Source organism: Triturus cristatus, chromosome 6 (assembly GCF_964204655.1).
Source record: "Triturus cristatus chromosome 6, aTriCri1.1, whole genome shotgun sequence".
Classification (NCBI taxonomy): Eukaryota; Metazoa; Chordata; class Amphibia; order Caudata; family Salamandridae; genus Triturus; species Triturus cristatus.
Window position 1 is genome coordinate 1825924028 of NC_140589.1, and position 22834 is coordinate 1825946861.

The 22834-nt window shown below is 46.9% G+C and overlaps 1 protein-coding gene across 1 annotated transcript in view; it reads left to right on the forward strand.

The window, feature by feature from the left end:
* The window catches only part of ASXL2 (ASXL transcriptional regulator 2), a 516529-nt gene that overhangs the window by 271709 nt on the left and 221986 nt on the right, over window positions 1-22834 (forward strand). Inside the window, exon 3 of the mRNA XM_085613205.1 lies at window positions 8057-8165. Within this exon, the coding sequence (XP_085469331.1) occupies window positions 8057-8165 (109 nt within the window). The remainder of the gene's footprint in view (window positions 1-8056; window positions 8166-22834) is intronic.

The window sequence follows — 22834 nt, forward strand, 5'->3', positions numbered from 1 at the left end:
CCCTCCTAGTACGCCATTGTTTCCTCTGAGATTGGACCTAGGACTTAGGCCCATCGCCGAGGAACTTGGCTTAAAACCATTAACTTTTTGGCAACGATTATGGAGTAGCCAGGATCTAAGCGATTATAGAAGCGAGCTACAGGCGTTCCTGGCCTTACCGAACATTCGTAATATCCCATGGCTAATATACATAAAAAGATCTTGTGAAAGCTTAGGTCTAATGGAATTATGGACCGACCCTGCAAACTCAAGCACGAGAATCCCTCGAAAGGCACTTTCACAACTTTACTATCAGTCAAAGCTGAACACCGCTTTAAACAATACACGGGTGGGCTCACAGACAAATTCATTTATACAATTAAAAGACTCCTATCTAATGGAAAGTGTTTTGGATGGCATGGCACCTGTGATGTCAAGAAAGCTCTACCTACAGTGGAGATATGGCTCTCTACCCTTAAGGGCTTTTACCAGCTCTTGGTCCCACCCTCCAATAAGTGAGCAATGCCCAGCCTGTACATATCCCCAGGAAAGCGATTTACATGTGGTCCTTTTTTGCAAAGCCTATCGAAGAGCGAGGAAGTATTGGCTTCTACCTATTCTTAAAAATATTGGTTTTAGGAAATTCTTGCCTGCGTTTAGAATACTAAAATCTGATTTGTCACCTCCGATTGTCTTTGCAGTGGCAAAGTTTTTAATGGCCATGTGGCATGTTCGAGCTAGTATTTTAAAAGAGGGGGGGGTTGTATAATGTTAAATGATTTTAGAACACCCCTTCTCATGTTTTTTAAACGTCTGTTTTATGAAATTTTCGAAAGTCATTGTTCACATGTAAATGTTTAAAATATCGGAAACTCCTAAATTTTATTAATTGTTAAATATTTTTATCTTTGATGATCTAAATGATCGAAAATAAAGATTATTTGATTGATTGATTGGTTTTTCATGCTGAGGGCATTAAGGGAGGGCTCGACAGGGCCCTGTCTCAGCTCTTGGTTTTTACAACTGCCAGTGCTGAGACAGGACCCGGCCCACTTAAAGCCCTGACAGATACTTAAAAACGTGCCCCATATTGAATAGAACAGTGACAGACTCGGTGGAAAACCGTTCATTTGACGTATTGAGCTGTAAAATGGGCACTGATGAGCTCAACTTGCCACACAGTATTGATGTGTTTGTGGTACCGACCGTGTATGTGACGTAAGAACCGTGAAGACTGATGCGATTCCACATCATGCCCTGCTCCTTTACCTCATCCACTACTGCAGCGTTGAAGGAGCGAAAGAATACTACCACCCAATTTACTGTGCAATGTAAATTATGCTGCATAATTTGCCTCTTTTTGCCATATAATTTAGTCAACCCTGACATAATTTGGTAATCCATTGCCGCATAATTTGCGACCATGACAATGCGGACTGATGGCCTTAACCAGGGGTCCTCCGTGTTGTTTAGCTGGTAAATAAGCAGACGTTACCCACTGCCCAGGGCATTAACTGCTGTGAAATGCTTGCCCTGCAGTTATGGGCCCGAGGTGAATGTGAGGACATATAATGAGGAGAAGGGCAGTTAACATGTGGGTAGCAAGCCTTCCCCAGGAGTTAGTAGCACCCTCCTAGAGTCTCAGCATTTCATCCACGGTGTTTATTAAAACGTCTTTAGTCGTGAACCAGGGTGGTTTATTTACCCAAGCCGTGCTTTCTCTGCAGCTGGTGTGTCTTTCACCCAAAGTCACTCCTGAGAGCAGCTCACAAGGGAATGGGACATTCTGGCCGCTCATGTTCTGCTGACGTCACAGATCTGGGACCAGTAGCCGAGCAGGGTGGGTGGAAAGTTGGGTGGAGTTCTGTGGATCCCTTGCTACCTCTCCAGTCCTGTCCGAGGTATTAACTGGTTGTATTGAGTGAAAAAGACCTGTGTGTGGTGTCTTTGGTGGGCAGGTTGTGGTGGTCTTGTCCAGTGCTTTAAATGAGCTGGTACTCACCGGCACTGAGTTCCAGCACTTTTTATTTTTAACCTCCTGAATACCGGCACTTCTTCATTGCCATGGAGCGTAACAGTACTCGCGACTTGTAGGCTTAATGGTACTTGTGCTGCTGAGGATGAGGCTGTCTGAATGCCACTCTCAGCCAAAGCGCCACCGTAGCCCTGGGCCGAGCCGCTGCTGAATCATTCTGCAGCGGCTCATTTACAATTTGTTAGTGTGGCAGGTGTAGCAAGATCAGTATCGCGCTATGAGCGACAGGATCTGATCAGACCCTGCACTGTAAATCACAGGTGCGCAGGCACTGAAAGTCCAGGCAACTGGCTGAGAGTCTGCAAGAAGAAAGCCGTGGAAGGTAAGAGTTGCAAACAAGATTTTTAATTCAGTTGTGAGCCTTTTGTGCCAGTGAATGTCTGCTTTTGTGTGTGAGAGCGGAAGCGACAGAGAGAGCATCAAGATATTATCTGAAGGTATTTTAACCCGTTTGTTGCGCCCGTCGGCCAACGGCCGTCGCGAGCACTACCTCGGTAGTGCTGCGCACGTCCGTTGGCCGACGCGGCCCCGTCCACTTAATGGAACGCCCCGCACCGCAGCGGTAACGGGTTAAAGAAAATGTGAGGAATGCTTTGTGTGTGCATGTCTACGTGGTCTTGTGCCTGTGTGTGAGTGCGTGCTCATGGGCAAGAGAATGTATGAATGTTGTACTTAATACAAACAAATAAGAACTGAAGCTGCAAATCTAAAAAACACCGCAGAAACTAAAGCATAACACATTGTTTGGCCTTCATTTCATTTTTTTCAGGAGTTAACCACTTTATGTTCATACATTTATCATGTCTTTTGTGTGTGCTGAAACTACTGTAACTCATTATTTGTGCTAATCCGAAGCCTGAGGTGACTGACCTGACTGACCATTAACTCAATGGCGCTAATAGTGATATTGCTGGGAGAGAGTGGCTGGACTGAAGGTTAAGAGGCTCCTTCTTTTTTGAATGTGGGGGGGGGTCTTCCCAGCAGGTATTCGCACCCCCCTTTAGCATATCTAAAGTTAAACCATTCTCCATATCACTGTGTAAAGAAGGATTCGGCCCTGGAAGGCATTCTTTCACACTTTATTCACAGTGTGTAGCTACGTACTCTTGGAACAGTTTGGTCCACCCCTGCGGGGTGCTTTCAAATTCAAAAACCAGAGAACCAGGGAGGCATTTTTACTCAATTTTAATAAACTAACTCATCATAATGGCAGTTATGTTGTAAGTTCATAACAATCACTGATGCAATCAGCTCATCTGGCTACCTGAAATACTTTTCTGTCATGAGGATACATATGCGTCTACATCTGATGCAAAAATAGCGTATTTTATCACACTATCTATGCTTGGTATACAATGACGGTCTGAAATAATCCACGTTCATATATAATGTCTATAGAAAGTCACTGGATAGGATAGGTGTACAAACTATTATTATAATAATTCTCTCTTTGGAGTTAACCTTGAATAAAGGCTCTCTTCAGCTAGAGCAGAGTTGTGATCATAATCAAACTGGTGCTTTTCAACATTTAATGAGATGAATTCCTTGTCCATCTAAATACACAGAGTTAGGCCGAGGTCACACAGTGTTGTTGCTGTATCACAAGGCACAGACCTGGTATTACATAGCACAGCCCCATTATGAAACTACATTCGTTCAATATACATCAATGGCCCAAACTTCACGAACCATCTCACCAACATCCAATATCTCAAAGTCCTGGGGTCACATATGCTGGCCTACAACATTGTGCAGGCCGAACTTTACCCACAGTGATTTGTGCACAGTTCTTAATCTGTCAAATTGATTCTGAGGTTCCTTTGGCATGGTCGGGTGTGGTCTGTCCCCATACACACATCAAACTGCATACATATGCCCAGTGTGTTTAAGAGATAGTGAGGATGGAGCCATTCAAATGAGGGCCCCTTGAACACTGGGGGTGGTGCCGAGAACTGTACAGATATTACCTAGCGTACAGGTATTGTGGCATGATTATATCCTATGTGGTAGTGGCGCTCACTAAATACGATAAGTATTAAATGAAAGAGGTGATTCAATAGGTGCTTGGGAAAGAGGCAATCATCCAGCACCTCCCAAATATGATCAAAGATCAATAAGCAATTTTACAACATGTCCCAGCACACATTCTTATTATTTAAGACAAGTAAACAACTTGACTGTCCGTGTAAATACATAAGAAACAAGAATGATTTTAATGTATTTCTTGAAGAGACTCCAGCTGACACGTGTTTCGTCGCTCGGGACAAGATACCCGCGACTTCCTCAGGGCTTCCACACGGTGCAAAAGTCTATGCGTCTAAATCACACGAAACAAAGTAAGGTCGTGCTCAAAAGAGGGCTTCTATATTTGAATCCCCACGACGAGCTAAAAGTAACAGCATCGGAGTCTCAATCCGACTCCCGGCACCTCCGTATGGCCATAGGGAGTCTTTCTTGTTTCTTATGTATTTACACGGACAGTCAAGTTGTTTACTTGTCTTAAATAATAAGAATGTGTGCTGGGACATGTTGTAAAATAGTGTACAGGTATTACCAAATGAAAATTAAAACTTTGGCAAAGCAGTGATGTCAGTGTGTGTTGTAGCTGTTCTGTAGGAACTGCCCCTGCTATCCCCTTCCATGGTAGTAACAATAGGTGGAAGGACCGTGACATTTCACAATACAGAGGTCCTTGTTTCCATGGCAATATATTGGGAATACTAGGGAATCGTTTTAGAGATGACCTACGTTACATTTCAATAAAATGTTATTTTCAAGTTGGCTTTCATCAGAATGAAAGGCAAATTATGAGAACCTAAAAACCTAATTTAAAGCTAACAAATCTCTCACCTACATCATGAGTTTTGGCATTCGGAGCCGGGTACTGCTCTCCCTTGTCTTTTCATGGTCTGTGCCTCAATGGGTAACAAAGCCCAGGGAAAGATCTGAAATAACTGAGCCAAGGTCAGGCAGGAATGAGCCAACACCCCACAGGACTGGAACAAGATATCATCCCGCATTGGCCCATATGACACCAGTGGCTCAAGATCAGGCCAGGGTGCTTAAGATCACACAGTGCTGAACCTTGAACACACTGGCCAAAGGTCATACACTGTGAGTCAAGGTGAGACAGCACTGAACCAATATCAGACGGTGCTTGGCCAAAATCGACTAGTTGATGGCCCACAAACAGGCAATGTTGGATCAACGCAAAACCAAAGGAAATGATGGACGGAGTGTTGAACATTGCAAGCACTCACCCCCAGTCAACTGATCTGGGTTTAATCCACCACCGTTCTTTAGCCCACTCTGCCACCCCAGTTCAGACATGGCCATATGCAAATCAGTCTGACCCTGTGCCTCATGGGAACAGTCCAGCCCGAACTGCCAAGCCATGTCTTCCCTGGACCGGAAACAAGCTTTCTAGGACCGGTTTCTGGCATTTCAGTCGTCTTCAGCCAGGCTTCCTTGAATCCAGTGGCAAAGTGAGCAAGGGACTCACGTCTGAGCATACCCTGCCAACTTATGGCGAACAAAGCAAAACCAAAGGAAATGATGGACGGGGTGTTGAACATTGCAAGCACTCACCCCCAGTCAACTGATCTGGGTTTAATCCACCACCGTTCTTTAGCCCACTCTGCCACCCCTGTTCAGACATGGCCATATGCAAATCAGTCTGACTTAAGTTGGCAGGGTATACTCGGACGTGAGTCCCTTGCTCACTTTGCCACTGGATTTTTTTTTTTTTTTTCTCTGCTATGGTTTCGAATTTTTAATTTGTGAAAGGGGGAGGTGATGTGGTGTTCTTAGCAAATCTACTGATGTTCAATCTACTGATGTTCTTTGCAGTAGTGGGTTCTGGAATCTTGATTGATTAGAATGTGGGCTACTGGGCTTTGTTTTGAACTTGTGTCAGTTGCCTTGAACTTACTGCTGGATGGGGTCTCTATGTGTACTGTCTCCTGAATAAATCCTCATTTAACACCTACGCCTGTCTATGGCTTCTTCATGGGAGAGGAGTTACTTCCACATTTTGCTTCCTTCGTCCATCGTTGCATTGGCCGCATGTCTGTGAAAGGAAATGACCTGAACATGGTGATTGCATTCAGGGCCCATTGTTAGTTGTTCCTTGCGGGCAGCGGCTTCAAAAATCCTAAACTTCTAGAAACAGGATGTGTTTTAAACACTGCCAACCATATTTTGTTTCCAAAATCCTCCCTTCTTAACTGTATGTTTGAATATTTCATCTTCATTTTATTATTAACAACCAAGCAGGACAGCCCACTAAACATTTCCCTGTTTGAAAAACATCGTTTTCATGATTAATGAACCGAAATAAAAATGTAATATAAAAATACTTAATGGGCAATTTCTAATATGGTCCTATTTTGCCCTCTAAGGGTCCTTTTAATAGCTATAAAACATTTGGCCTTTGCCCCTGTGTTTATGACGTCACTAGAGCCCCTCCATGGCAAGATAGGGCTGTTGGTCAACTGGTCCAAGCTGGAGATAAGAAGCTGAATCCCACTGCTTTCAGTAACGCTTGACTTATCACTTGAATACAGCGCTTCGAAGCCCAGTCATGTGTTTGCTCCGCCCACTATTGCTGCAGTTGTCTTATTCGCTGCTCTGACCTCGGATTCAGGCCACGTCTTCCTAATTCTTGCAACAAGTCAGACATACTTTAGTAAAAGACCCATTGCATGACTGTAACTTTTCAGGAACAGCTTGAACGCTTCCGACCCTCTCCTCCTCAAGACTTCCCCAGAGGTAGCTGATTAACGTATGAAGCTATGACCTGTGGGTCAGAGGTAGGTCCGCTGAGCAGGAAGTTCTATTCTACACTTTATTTACCTAGGAGTTTTATAATGGGACAGCACGCTACCTTTCTGACATTTAGGACCACCGCGCTTGTAACAGCGGCAGCTGCCATGTACCGGGGGTGAGGGGGTACGTGAAACGCAAAAAAACACCTTGAGGCGCGACTTCCTCCTCCACCGTTCGTCTCTTCCACAGGACTCAGCCAACTCCCTGACGCTGCTTTCACCAGCATGAGAGCAGCACTAGGATTGGTCGGAGCAGCCTCACTCAACGCTCTCAAGAGCACTGGAGGCCTGCGCTTTCTCTAACCTAGCTGTCTAAGGCATCTAGGTTAGAGAACTTTAAAATGTGCATGTCTAGTTGGCTGTCGCAAGCTGGACATCCGGCCAAAGAGGCAAGCACGTTTTAAAGCACACTCGGCAGCACGGCCCTGCCCCGTCCTGTCATTCAGTTCAGGACGGGTTGGTTGCTGAAAAATAAACTGGTAATTAATAAACTTTATTCCCACTTTATTTTTCAGCTCTGGCCTGTGGGGCGATGCTCCTCCGCTCAATCGGAGAAGCCGCCCTTGGCTTGTAGTCTAGGTACGGAAATCATTGCGTGTGACTGTGCGATGTTTTGGGGTGAGAGGAGACAAGGTAGATAATGCGCTAAATCTGTGTCAGGAGTGCTGGTGAGACGGTTAGATGTAGGGGTGCGGGTGTAGGCGTCAGACATTTTGTTTTGATCTCGCGCAGCAGGTATCCGACTGCGGGCATTTTTGCTCTGACTGATATCTAGTTTCTCTGATGATTGTCTGAACACATCTCTTTATTCCATATACTTTGCATCATCCTTTCTTGTCTTGGCAAGCATCCACTGTGAAAGTAGGGCGATGATATGTTTCGGAGCAGTGGTTGACCCAGAATTCCTGTGCTTCTTCAGGGTCCCTGTTTCAGATGCTCTTCATTGATCCCTTCAGTCTTCTCTCCTACCTTTTCTGGCAGCCATGTTCTCCACATGCTCTTCTTTTCCTGCTCCTCCTACCACACCTTTGCTTGAAATGTGCACTATTCAGCAATACCCCTTGTCTTATATGGACAGTCGCCTTTCTTGTATCTGGGAGACAGACTCTAATCCAGGTAATATTTTGTTACTGTCCTCAGAAGTGATATTCGGATAGCGGCGCGCTGAGATGGTGGCGTTGCGAAGACTGACCCTCTTGTTTCTCTTTTTTTTCAGTGGTACTTCTCCTCTTGCTTGCCTCAATGCGATGCTCCACACCAACTCCCGGGGAGACGAGGGCATTTTCTACAAAGTCCCTGGTCGGATGGGAGTCTACACTCTGAAGGTACGCGTCTTGTTTTCATGACTCCTGCTGACTTTGATGCACTGTGAATTGTTGTAGGCTGAGCAGTGGAAGTGCTTCGACAGAGTAAGCCTTTTTTCCTCTGACAAACCACATATTCTTCGCAATCCTGGCACGGCAGCGGTCCTGGGTACCTGCCCAGGTGTGCTGATTGGCGGCCGTCCTGGAACCTGGCCATCCCTGGTCTTCCCACCCTTACCTTCAAAGTAACCGTGTGCACCCCAGACACCTCCGCCATCTTGTGCTCCTTCAGTCAGCATACCTGTCTGGCTGTGTTCAGGCAGGATTCCTAGAGCTGGGGGCAGGGAGGGGGCAGGCGGACCTTTTCTTCATACTTGACTTTGAAACATACCTTCCTGAGCGACATACTCCTTGCTTGGGCTGCAGAAAAGAGGAGCTTGAAGCCTGAAAACGACTTTCGTTGAACAGTAAGTTTATTGTTTCCCTCTTGCTTCTGCGAGGCCAGTGTGCTTGGACACAGCGTTTAGCATTGTTCATTCTCTTGTGTAGTGTCATCGCACAAGTGATTGGCTTCTGAAGGGCCGCGCTTTGCAAGGGGATCTCTGGATGGGACTGTGCGGTTTTCTGTTGTTGCTTTTCCTTTTCTCTACCTTGTACTCTGTTCATTGCTGGTGGGTTTTTGTGTTTTTGTGCTCCGTGCACTGGACTGGAAGTCATGCCATGCACCAGAGGTTTACTTAGCGCTCCTGGGTTCCATAGCGCCTCATACATCTGGCAGCACTACGAGAGGTGTGCTGCTACTCTGAGAATCTGGTGAACCCCCACAACGTGTGTGTGTGTGTGTGTACGTGTGTGTGTACGTGTGTGTGTGTACGTGTGTGTGTGTACGTGTGTGTGTGTGTGTGTGTGTACGTGTGTGTACACACAAACTCTCCAAGACTTTGCCACACTCGTTGCTGCCACTTCAGGGAGTTGTGAATTGTTTAATGAATGTCCAAACTACAAGAACCCACCCGCGTTTTCAAGGGTCCACGTGAAGGGATTTACTCGCAAGGAAAAATGTTTTGAAGGTTAAAAAAAAATGTGGCATAAAAGAGGTCCCCATATGGTGGTGGATTTTCCTCTTTGTGTGCAATCCTCCGCTGCAAGATTGGATGTCATCGGCCTGCGCTACTTGCAGTTCCCCCAGGAGCACGCCTGTCTGTGTTGAGAAGCCAATAAATGAGTGCAACACGCAAACAATAGATTTATGCTTATTCAAGCATGGTTTGGCATTTATTTTTCAAGAGGTGACCCCCTGTGCTTCAGTGAGGCACCTGCTCAGTGCTCCTGATGTGGTGAAACGGTTCTCAGGAAAGGTGCCACACACTGTGTGTGAGACTCCACCGCCAGCCTCTCTGCCTGCAGCTTCTTTGCTTTCTGTTTTTTATTTCCGGTTCCTCCCCGGATGGGATGTACTCGCATGTTGTTGGGAGCTGGTGTGGGTGTGACTGTCCCGTGAAATATTTCAGAACATATTTTGATATCCTTACATGTGCAGGGGTTCGTCAGGGGGGGCCGCCTCCTGCGCATCGCTGTGAATCGATCGCTTTGATGCCTTTTCTACTCGAGTACAGCGAGTGTAAACCGGACACTGGGCAGCGGTGGGAAATCTGCTGTTGTGTGGTCACCCCCGATTTTTTTAAATGCATATCGCTGGTTCCCCTCATTTAGTTTTAATCATCATCTAGGTATATTTTTGTTTATTACATTTTTGTGAATTGGTGTGGGAATGTTATTGTGCTGTTTTCTTGACTTTAAACCGCTTGTGCAGCTTGAATTTAACTTGCAATTCTCTGTGGATTTGCCTGGTGCTGGTGCCACAGCTACCTCAGAGTTTAACTGAGACTTGTGTTGAGACCTAGCTGGGGGCTCTTTATTATTTTGGTAAGGGCTCCCCCTCGCCAAATATTTAACCCACTTTCTGACAGCAAACCTCAAAGGTGATATTCGGTTGTGGTTGTCTGAGGTTTTACATAAAGCAACTGAACCAGAAAGACCCTTACAATGGCACACGGACTGAAAGCAATTCAGCGCCTGGATACCCCTTGGGGTGATTAGCGTGCCCTACAAATACTGGTTGATTGATCGATCAGTGGCAAACAGCATAGTGCCATGGACAAGGCATAGGGCCGTCACTGGTTTCTTGCCCCAAGTTCTGCGAACAGCTGTGGTTGCTTGAATTTTAGAACCGTGGACGTGAAGGCAGATCCCCTTGGAAGGGTAATACTGTAGTTCGAGGCATGTGGGCTGCTGAATTCATATCTGTGCATAGATCGCCGCCTAGTGTTGGGTCCGGATGTTTGCACGTTGTTGTCCTGGAAGAGTCTTCGAAGTATCCTGGGATAGGTGACTCCTCCCCTGGACTACAGTGCGCATGGGCATCCTCTCCATCCTCAGATTGTTTTTTTCCGCCATTGGGTTCGGATGTGCTTATCTTGACTCAAGTTAGGAAAAACTTTTTCCAGGCCAAAAGGCCTTTAGTTCGCGTCGGTACTGTTCCCGATCGATAGTATCTTTGTTAGTTTACTAACTTCCAGAACCAGCTTTTTCGCATCTATCCCGACCATCGACCCGACATCGACGATGGAATCGAGGACACCATTCAAGCGGTGTCCGGTATGCAATGCGAAATATCCCCACATCGACGTCCATCCGGTGTGCAACAAATGCCTTTCACCGGACCACGACGAATCTACATGCATGGCCTGTGCCCGATTTCGATCCAAGAAGACTCTCCGGAATCGACGAGCGGCAAGACTCGAGGCGCAGCAAGCGGCACCGGCCCCGGCCGACATCTTCAGCGCCGAGACCGAAGATGTCGAAGAAGTGGAGAACCTACCCTCCAGTCCCGCTTCCGAACATGACTCCGGATCGGAAGACGTCGACAAAACACTCTTTCGCAGAGATGAAGACGACACCGAGGTAGGAGACTACAATGAGGCCTTAGGGGCCGAAGAGAGTAGCTCCGGTGACGAGCAAGGCCTACCCGTACAGACTGAGGAAATCCCAGTGCAACAGTCTATGGCTCCGGTCGAGGGATCGCCTTCGGGCCTTACCCAAGACCTATCCCGCAGTTTTTCGGCCCCGCCCTCGGGCCCGGCCTCGGACACTCAGCGGCAGCCATTAATGCCCAAACCGGCTGGTTTCCCTTCTTCGAAACCGAAACCAAAAGCTGTATTGGTTCAACTGAAACCGAAAGTAGCGCTGGTCGGATCGAGGCCCACCACACCTTCGACGCCAGCAAAACCCGTCGGCACCGAGCGCACCAAACGAGACTTCGGTGCCGAGCTTGAAGCGGCCGACGTCGGAGTCGACATAAGGAAAAAGACCTTCGGCGCCACCAAACCTACTCGGCTCCCGGCACCGACGCAATCGGCTCCGACCCCAAAGGTCAAACTGCCTGCTGCGTCTCACACCGCTTCAACGGCACCACCAAAGCCACACTCATCAAAGACGTCGACGGCCATTACCGCCCCTCGACTCGATGTCTCACCGGCGCCGAAAAAATCCACGCCCACCTCTACTGAACCGGTCGGCGCGAAGGAATCGATGGCGCTCCAGGGGCGACCCGTTGCGACGCAATGCGCCAAAACCAAAACGGTCCTTCAGGACACGTCGGGCTCCGAGCCGATAAAAGCTCCAAGCTCTTCGGCACCAGCCAACATTACTTTTGGCCTGCCACCATCCACGGCCCCAAAACTATTCCAAATCAGGACACGGGTCACCCACACCACGATTACTCCTGCCAAACGCTCTCCTGCGGAGATGTCTCCATCACATCTCATCGACGCCGACACCGGCAGGATGATAATCCACAAACGGAGAATAACTTCGGAGCCAGCTTTGGACTCCTTCCGGATCCCGCTTAAAAGAAAGCTGCCAGTGGCGTCAGAACCAGTTCTTTATGAACATCTCCATTCCCCCTACCGGGATCCACAGTCCTTCTCTCCCACACACTCCGACACGGAGGCTTTGGAGGACTACATGTGTGACCAAGTCCCCTACCCCGGAGACATGGACCTTGAAGGCCAACAGGACCCTGATCAAGCTTGGGATGACCCTGTAGACTCAGGTGCACCTCTGGATGCACAGGACCCGCAACTCTATGGAGCAAGAACATCTCCCACAGAGGACACTGCAGCGTTCAACGCTCTAATTGAACGGGCTGCGGCCAATCATGGGGTGCAACTTCACTCTGACACCGTCGAGGACGACTTTCTCATGGATACTTTTGCATCCTCAGAAAGGAACATAAAGACTCTGCCCATGTTAAAGGGGGTCCTCAAACCAGCAAAGGACATCTTCAAGGAACCCACCAGGGCAAGAGTGATAAACCCCCGGATCGACAAGAAATACAGATCAGCGCCTGGGGACCCTACTTACATTAGAGGCCAATTACCTCTGGATTCCATTGTCGTTGCGAATGCTCGCAAGAGGGCACACTCGCAAACAGGTGATGCTCCTCCCCGGGACAAAGAGTCCAAGGTGCTAGAGACCTCTGGCAAACGGGTTGCCGCCCAGGCAGCTAACATATGGCGCATTGCCAATACTCAAGCGCTCCTCGCTCGCTACGATCGAGCGCACTACGACACATTAGAGCAACTACTCCAACATCTCCCTGACCAATACAAAGAAGGTGCAGAGATCCTCATCAGGGAGGGACAACTGCTCACAAATGCATCCATCAAGTGTGCACTGGATGCCGCGGACACAGCTGCCAGAGCCATAAACACTAGCGTCATGTTGCGACGACACGCCTGGTTGCGAATCTCCGGATTCAAACCGGAGGTACAAAATAACATCCTCAACCAACCTGTCAACCCCGACTACTTATTCGGGCCGGAGGTTGACACCACCCTAGAGAAAATAAAAAAGGACACGGACACTGCAAAGTCCATGGGGGCCCTACAGACGCAGTCCTTTCGGAGCGGCTCCTTTCGTCGCCCCGGAAATAGAGGAGCAGGTAGAGGACAGGGGTCACAGCAAACATACAACAAGGGCAACACGCAAAACACCTACGATAAAAACACCCGGGGTGGATATCGTGGCTCCAGCACAAAGGGCAGAGGACGCGGCTACGGCAACACCAGGTCCTCCCCCAAAAACAAGCAGTGACGCCCTCTCCCTTCCTCCCGACCACATAACACCTGTCGGGGGAAGGCTACAAAGGTTCCTGTCCACGTGGAACTCCATCACCACGGACAGGTGGGTCAAAGATATTGTCAAATACGGTTACTGTCTAGAACTAACCTCCACTCCACCTACAATACCTCCAAAAAAACGTCCTATGTCCTCAGAGCACTTAACGCTCTTACAGCAGGAGGTGCAAAGTATGCTTCTAAAAGGCGCAATAGAGGTCGTACCCGTCCACGAGCAAGGTACGGGGGTGTACTCCCTGTACTTTTTAATACCGAAAAAGGACGGGTCACTCAGACCTATATTAGACCTGAGACCCCTGAACCAATACATTCTTTCCGAGCATTTTCACATGCTCACTCTACAGCAAGTCCTCCCGCTGCTCAAGCAGGGAGACTTTCTGGCCACACTGGACCTCAAGGATGCGTATTTCCACATACCCATTCACCCCTCACACAAGAAATACCTCAGGTTCACTGTTCAAGGGCAGCACTACCAATTCAAAGTCCTTCCCTTCGGCGTGACAACAGCACCCAGGGTGTTCACAAAGTGCCTAGCTACTGTGGCGGCACATCTACGGAGGCAGCACATACACGTCTACCCTTACCTGGACGACTGGCTCGTTCAAGCGAAGTCAGCCCAGCAATGTGCCAGCCACATGTCCCGCACCATTCACCTCCTTCACAGTCTGGGGTTCTCACTAAATTACCCAAAATCCCATCTCCAGCCCGCACACGTACAACAGTACCTAGGTGCGACTATAGACACTCTGGCGGCCACAGCTCAGCCAAATTTAGTGAGAATCAACAGCATGCAAATGCTAATTTCCAAGTTCAAACCACAACACTCCCTTCCCGCGCGAGTGTTCATGCAGTTGATAGGCATGATGGCCTCCTGCATCTTCATAGTCCCACACGCGAGACTACATATGCGCCCACTTCAGGAGTGCTTAGCACGTCAGTGGAATCAGGCTCAAGGACAGTTGAAAGACCTAGTGTTGGTGAGCGGTCGGGCATACAACTCTCTGCATTGGTGGAATCCACAAAACCTTTGCAAGGGCCGACCGTTCCAAGAGCCTGTCCCACAGATAATACTGACGGCGGACGCGTCTCTCCAGGGATGGGGAGCTCATGTACTCCATTACACAGTGCAGGGACTATGGACGCAACAACAAAAGAAGATGCACATCAACCTTCTAGAGCTGATGGCAATCTTCCTCGCTATGAAAGCATTCAAAGTACACTTTTGCAACAAAGTCGTGTTGATCCGGACGGACAACATGACTGCCATGTACTACATACAGAAGCAGGGAGGAACACACTCTCCACAGTTGTCTCATCTGGCTCAGAGCATGTGGAAGTGGGCCATTCAGAGGAACATGTTCCTCATGGCAGAACACCTCCCCGGCAAGGACAACCAGATGGCGGATCTGCTCAGCAGACACAGCCACCAGATGCACGAGTGGGAGTTACACCCATCAGTGCTCCAACCGTACTTCCAGCAGTGGGGTCATCCAGAGATAGACCTATTCGCGACAAGCGAAAACGCAAAATGCCAAAGCTTTGCCGCCAGGTTCCCACATCCGCAGTCGCAGGGCAATGCGATATGGATGAACTGGTCCGGCAGATTTGCGTACGCTTTTCCCCCAGCACCACTGATACCGCTGGTGGCACGCAACTCACACAACACTCACTGACACTCGTCCTGGTTGCTCCAACGTGGGCACGCCAGCCGTGGTACACCACCTTTCTCGAACTTTCCGTGGTGCCGCATCAAAGGCTGCGGGTCAAACCCGAGCATTTGACGCAGAACCATGGAGACATTCAGCACCCAGATCCGCAACAGCTGAACCTGGCAATCTGGCTCCTGAAGTCCTAGAGTTTGGCTACCTAAACCTGCCACCTGACTGTATGGACATCATTAAGGAGGCCAGGAGACCCACTACCAGAGCTTGCTATGCAGCCAAATGGAAGAGGTTCGTCATTTATTGCAATAATAATGACATTAACCCGCTAGACGCATCCATCCAAAACATTATTTGTTACCTATTACACCTATACCGATGCAATCTGGCATACACCATTTGACCGCAATATCAGCCTATCTACAAACCAGGCAGCACCTCTCTCTATTCAGAGTGCCTGCCATCAAAGCATTCTTGGAAGGACTCAAACGAGTCATTCCACCTAGCCACCCACCAGCCCCAATGTGGAACCTCAACTTGGTCCTCACACGCCTGATGGGTCCACCCTTTGAACCTCTACACTCATGCGAGATTCAATTCCTTACCTGGAAAGTAGCTTTCCTAGTAGCGATAACTTCTTTACGAAGAGTTAGTGAACTCCAGGCACTAACCGTCCAAGAGCCATTTATACAGGTTCACGCCAACAGGGTCGTACTACGTACCAACCCCAAATTCATGCCCAAGGTGGTATCGCAGTTCCACATGAATCAAACTATTGAACTGCCTGTTTTCTTTCAAAACCCACAAACTGTCGCTGAAAGGGCACTCCATACACTAGATGTAAAGAGAGCCCTCATGTATTATATCGACAGGACCAAACCCTTTAGGAAAACAAATCAACTTTTCGTTGCCTTTGCCCCACACCACAAAGGTAACGCTATCTCCAAAGCAGGTATAGCCAGATGGATCGTTAAGTGTATTCAAATTTGCTATCAAAAGGCTAAACGCACTTTAACGATTCCCCCACGAGCCCACTCAACACGTAAGTTAGGGGCCTCCATGGCTTTCCTAGGAAACATTCCTTTGCATGACATATGTAGAGCAGCCACCTGGTCCACTACACATACATTTACCAAACACTATTGTGTAGATGTGCAATCAAAACAGCAGGCAGCTGTAGGACAGGCTGTTCTCAAAACTCTTTTTCAGACCGCTGCAGCTGGCACTGGTAGCCGCCGCTAATAAGAGGGCACTGCTATATATTCTATGCACAGATATGAATTCAGCAGCCCACATGCCTCGAACTGAATATGCTACTTACCAGTATGCATCTGTTCTTGGCATGTAGGGCTGCTGACATTCATATCGCCCTCCCTCCTCCCCGGCGCCTGTAGCAGCTGCAGCTCTCAGAATTACTGTAAAGCATGGTCATCACTTTCTGTATCTACTCCATCACTGCCACAATGGCGAAAACAATCTGAGGATGGAGAGGATGCCCATGCGCACTGTAGTCCAGGGGAGGAGTCACCTATCCCGGGATACTTCGAAGACTCTTCCAGGACAACAACGTGCAAACATCCGGACCCAACACTAGGCGGCGATCTATGCACAGATATGAATGTCAGCAGCCCTACATGCCAAGAACAGATGCATACTGGTAAGTAGCATATTCAATATCTCCATGCACAAGGAAGGAATATTTCTGTAAACTTTGAGGTTCCTTACAGAACACGTAGAGTTTGAACTAAAGCAGGTTGAGTAAGAATATTGAGACCGGCTCGTCCCGGATCTCCTAATACACGAGCGGGAATTATGAAAAACATTTAAGGACACTGTTAATAATCACTTATGGTGAGAAATATTGAGAGAAGGCTTGGACAATAAAAGTGGAAGCAGGGCAGGTAAAGGGGAGCAGACCGTCAACTCAGTAATATATGATAAGGCACATAAAAAAGATGTGGGGCCCTTCGAGAATACCAAGGGGCATTCTATAAAAAATAGTTTGTTTTTATGATTAAACACTCACTGAGAAGTTGTTGATAAAATCAACCTTCGCACCCAACGTGCAGCAGAACCTGCAAACTTCCATTGACTTATTGGAAACCCTAACTACATGTCCGAACATGCAGCCATGGAAGAGCGTATGCTCTGATTGAGTATTTATCAAACTTTACCTGTCCTTTTTCTGCTAAACTACCACCCAGGCACTAAAGATGGTCACCAATGGGACAATAATTCCAGTGCTTTGTAAAGATGCCGCAGTCGGCAGCAGCACCGAGTCATAAAGCCTCTCTCCTTGATCAGAGGGGATCAAATCCTTGTATACACAAAATGGGGCTGTCCCTAGTACGGACTCCTACAGATTCCTACAGAGTTTCCTCGAGATGCGTCACCAGTGGGGGCATCTCATAAAAAGTAACGGACTGGCCTCACACACCGCCCGGTGTCATGCTTCATTATAGGCTATCCTCAGCCTCTAAAAACTCCGTTTGATAGAGGGTGGGCATACACCTGGAGACAGGGATGCACTTCTAAAGCTAAGTGATGGCCAGTGATTAAGTGAGAGGTGATCTAAAAACCATTTGCATTTGTCAATAAACTAATTTTATTCAAGGAGCGAATGCATGGTATTAAAAGAAGTGAGCGGTGATATGGGATTTTATTGTCCCTTCACCGTGCTAAGTGAGGTCAACATGTTTCTGCTTACGTGTCCCCGTAGGGTACATAGCATTCGTCAGGACCAAAGGGTTTCTAAACATGGGTTCAACCTTTCCACACGTAGTGCAAAAAGGAGCTACCACTAAAGGGTCGGGGGTAGTGAAAATCAAACTCCCCGGTCAGTGTAGTACTAGTGTGAGCATTTCTGTAAGAAAAGAAAAGGAGACCAAAAAAGGATATACATACCGAAAGTGTAAATATATACTGGTAGCATAGTTGTCTTTCATACATCACCACACTTACTGCGCGCTTGGTGGGAACTATGTGAGACACGTGGCATTCATACACGTCATCAAAGACAAATGAGCGAAAATGACTTAAGTACGCTTCTTACCCTGGATAACTATCCTACTTACTCCATGGGAGGTTGAGGATGGAAGGGCCTACTGTGACATTCTGCAATGGAGAGGTACGCTTAGTCAAAGCCGGTTGTTGTGGATACAGGTCTATGACATACATAAAACAAGCATTTTCAATGCAATAGGTCTCGCAGTTATGAGAGTTTGAGCTATTCGCATTGTAAATGACAATGCCTTTTATTTATGTGTTGTTTTTAAAGCAGATAAATAAAAGGCATTGTCGTTTACAATGCCAATAGCTTAAACTCTAGCAAATGCGAGACCTATTGCATTGCGTATGCATTCGTGCTATAAATGTTTTTTTAAGCGGGAGGAGAGAGCGTGTCCTGCCTGCTGCTGTTTGAGAAATAGTGCTCAGAGGCTGAAATTAAAGCCTGCCAAGTAACAACACTCGTAACAGGGGGTGTCGCCATTGGACGTTACAAAATGAGACAAGGCGGTACTAAGAAGGGATTACTAAGCCTATTGACCAATGAACAGCCATAGTGTACAGTGGACAATGACACAAGCCAATGAAAAGTCCCTACCCAAACACAGCATGCTTCGCAAAGCAGCGCATATGCTGCCCAGGCTCGACCTAAAACGTATGTACATTTTCTTGCGAGAAAGATATGTATTTGTTCAAGATCAAGTATACCAAAATATGGGCATTCAGTGGATTTCTCATCTCCCCACAAACCTCTTGGTCCCAGTCTTTGCACAGAGCCTGCCACCACAATACAGTACCATACTTCGCCTCTCCTCCGGGCTGTTTGCATCCTGTGCTCTATATTTATGTTCAGTGTGTTCAGTGTAAATATTGATTGTTGTGTAATGTTCTATAGCTTTTGTAAAGCACTCTAACACCTCTGGGCAATGTCTGAAGAAAGAAAGAAAGAGAGAAAGAAAGGAAGAAAGAAAGAAAGGAAGAAAGAAAGAGAGAAAGGAAGGAAGAAAGAAAGAAAAAAGAAAGAGAGGAAGGAAGAAAGAAAGAGAAAGGAAGAAAGAAAGAAGAAAGAAAGAAAGAGAAAGAAAGAGAGAAAGGAAGGAAGGAAGAAAGAAAGAAAGAGAGAAAGAAAGAGAGAAAGGATGAAAGGAAGAAAGAGAGAAAGAAAGAGAAAGAGGAAGAAAGAAAGAGAAAGAAAGGAAGGAAGGAAGGAAGAAAAAGAAAGAAAGAAAGAAAGAAAGAAAGAAATAAAGAAAGATTGGCGCCACCACAGTTTCCAAAAGACAGCATCAGAATGTAACAAACAGCCTCAAAAATATCCTTGCAGCTAGGGGAAACTGAAGGCCTAAACTTCAAAACAACACTAGTGCAGGGACGCAGAGGTCTCTAGAACAGGAGGTGCAGGTCTAGCCTATATTTTGTGCATTTTTAAGCTCCAACCTCACAGGAAGGAGTTTCTTTTTTTCTCATATTCAACCAATGAAATCCGTGGGAGGTACCTTTTGTGCAATTAATTTATATACTAGGGTTTGAATTGCTCCGAGGTGTCATTTTAAATTGCTGATAAGAATGTATTTCATTCTGCCGAGTAATTGTAAAGCTAGAGTTTAATTAACTGTGGAATAAAATTGATTAAAACAAGCCAAGCAAAACGATGTTTTACAAATACAGAAAATACAACCACAGCAGCATTGAGCATCATTTAATTTGCACGTGGCATCATACAGGCAACTGCTCTGTGTGGTGAGGCCGGTGTGACATTAGTAGTGATCATAATAATTATAACAGCAGACCAATACTAAAACACATAGCGCTTATTGCCATATTTGTGGCGTGTCTAAGCGCAGTAAACAACAAATGCTACTTTTGCCCAGTTTAAAGGAGCCCGTAAAGAGTGTGACGTGTTCATCTCACGTAAAATACTCTGTGTCATATATTCTGTGAGTCACCCCGCAGAATAAAAGACACCCACATTATTGCACTTTAAGGTCTGTTTAGTTATTTTCTCATCTCTCCTGGTTTCGCCAAATAAGGACCCGGAGAAGATTTTTTTTTGCCCAGGATCACATAGTTCAGCCAAGCATTGGAGCCAGGGACTGGAACCCCGTTTTCTTGACTCTACTCAATACTCAGAGAAATCTGACCCATTTGTGGAAAAAAAGGAAGAGGAGCTGGTGGGCTGAAAGCATCCGCAATGCAGTTAGACGAAACTCAGAGTAGACGCCGGGGCACAAATCAATGTTTATACAAATAAACGGTAAATGATTTAGCTGCGAATGCCAGTCTGTGCACCTGGTAGTGGGCACTTATGTTTAGAAGAAAAAAAAAAACTTCTCACCAGTTACAAAGTGAGTGGCAGACTTCTGCAAGTGCAATAAAGAAGCATACAATGGGCAGCTCGACATAATGCTGTGTAAGCCACCATCACACCGATGCGCTCTCTTTGAACGTCCAGGGCTCCGATTGTACAGATACGTTTTTTTTTATTAAGGCTTTTGGAAACGTGCACTGCTCCTGTATCCGAGGCAGTTTACCTGCGATGGCTGTGCCCAAGGGACGGTTTCTGAGACTTCCTTCCTTTGTTGTACTGTGTTATCGCTAAAGGGAAAGCACGCATATCCCGTGGCGGGGAGGCTCTAAATGCGAAGCAGCATCAGGGGAACTAACTTCAAGAAGCATGCAGCGGACGGCAAAATGCTCTTAATGTGAAGCGGCATGTAAAACAAATGAAAGGCGGCACCCGCGTCATGCCGGGCGAAACCGCCACATATAATGTAAAAGTCATCAGAAAGTTTAAAAGCGACACAGTTGCAGTAAAGTATGTCCTGCTTGCAATAGGAGAAAGCTGTTAATGTAAAAGCGGGCAGCGCCTGGAGGTGTGAGGGGGCTGTGGACAGCAGGCGCTATTGTTGACTTTGCGCCTGTGTAATTAATTTCTATTTAAACAAGCACGACGTGGTCCCGAAAGTGAAAGAGGATCTCTTGTCTTTATGGGGCCATTTGTTTAAACACATGGCCCCATAAAGATAAGAATCCTTTCACGACGCACGGAAGGCAGGCGAGCCTGTCCAAATGGGACGGCTCAAAAAGCCAAACAAAAACGTCACGAACAGCTCTTTTCCAATGGCTGGCCACCGTTTAGCATAAACGGTGACGCCGGCCAATGGAAAAGAGGGGCGGGGCTTAATGCCCTTTTCATTAAATCTCGCCAGCGAGACTGCGCATGTGCGCAGCCCACGCCAGGCAAGACCTAAACATGCAAGTGTCCTGTTAAAAAAATGCCTTCCCTGTGTAGGCAGTGCGTACACGTGCATCAGAAAGTGAACCAAGGTTGCACCTTGTCAATCATCCATGTCAATCACACTCTTACTGTCTGCTTCAGCGCTTCCAGCAGTCCCATATACGATCGTCCGCTTCGCCTCCCCGCCGTTGGATTGTGGTGAGTGAGGAGGGGGTTTATATACTGTGGTCAAATGGCTGATTACTCGCCAATTAGGTGGTCATTGGAAACGCCAGTATGTGTGACTTTCCGGGATCAAATCCATGCCAGAAGTTACGTCTGGTTGTAAGACCGTCTCTCGCAGAGTAAAGTGAACCGTTACTCAGAACCGGAGATGGTTGGACCCATTGCTCACTTTTAGATAGCGTGGTCCAAACTCATGACTTCTATGAATTCTTTATTCCTGCATCAGAGTGTGCAGGAATTAGCAATCGTAGTACACTACAAGTAAGAGGATAAAATATAACACAGTGACTGAAATGCAAATAGTTATGTATGTTAACTATGTGCCGCTAGCAATAGGAGCGATCTGAAAAAAGTAGCACAACCATTAAATAAAATTATCAATACTCAAAACCTTAAAAATTGCCCGAGTGAGATCGAATTCTTAACTGCTAAGAGTTCGAAGAGTTAACTAAAAGCTCATCACAGTGTTCGGCTTAAGAAGTCTACTCTGTCCACCATGGGACACTTGGTGGTTGGACAGTCCTAGGATCTGAGCATTCCAAGTGGCGGATTTACATCTGATGTTTACTCACAATCTGATTGATGATGTGTTCTCTTCTTCAGAAAGCTCTGTAGATCCTGTTCGTCAGGCAGGTTTGTGGGTCTTTCAGGCCCCTAAGAAGGGGGACGAGATATGGAGGCGCAGATGTGTCAATACTCCTCAAGCTCCCTTGCTTTTTCATGGCTTACCCTTCTTCTGCAACTTGAAGAGACACCTTGCATGTCTAATACCGTTAGATTCTGTCAGTTGCTGGATCTGCTATGTTTTCTCTTTGGTTGCAAGGCATTTTAAAAAGAATTCGTAAGATGTCCGTTAAGGCCCTCTAAACTTTGTTGACCCAGGCATCACAAAAACATCTGGCAGGCCTGGGGACTGCCTCCATGTCAGCACACAGCCGAGGCTGGGGCTGCTGCAGAAAGCTCAGTAGCGCTTAAGGTTTTCAGGGATGAAAAAACAAAATTCAGTTCAGGTTTGCATTTCGCGATTGTGCCCGTTTCTTCCAATGCACTGCTTTGGTGCCCAAAACTTTTTGGGCAGGTTCAGGGTGAGGCACAGCAGATGTGGGGGTAGCATGCTCCACCAGACGGTGCAAAAATCAAACACTAATCCAGCAAATTTGAGCTACAAACGAGCTGAGCAGTGCTCCAGATAAGGTTTTGAAGAAGCAGTATTGTACTCTGTACTTTCAAACCATGGACTAAAGTCGTTTCTTGAGGAGTAAAATTATAATTCTTATTCCTGATGTATTTTAAGAACGGAAAAATCTTTAAACTTCTAGTATTTATTTTAGAAGAATCATCGCTACTTTTTCTCTGGAA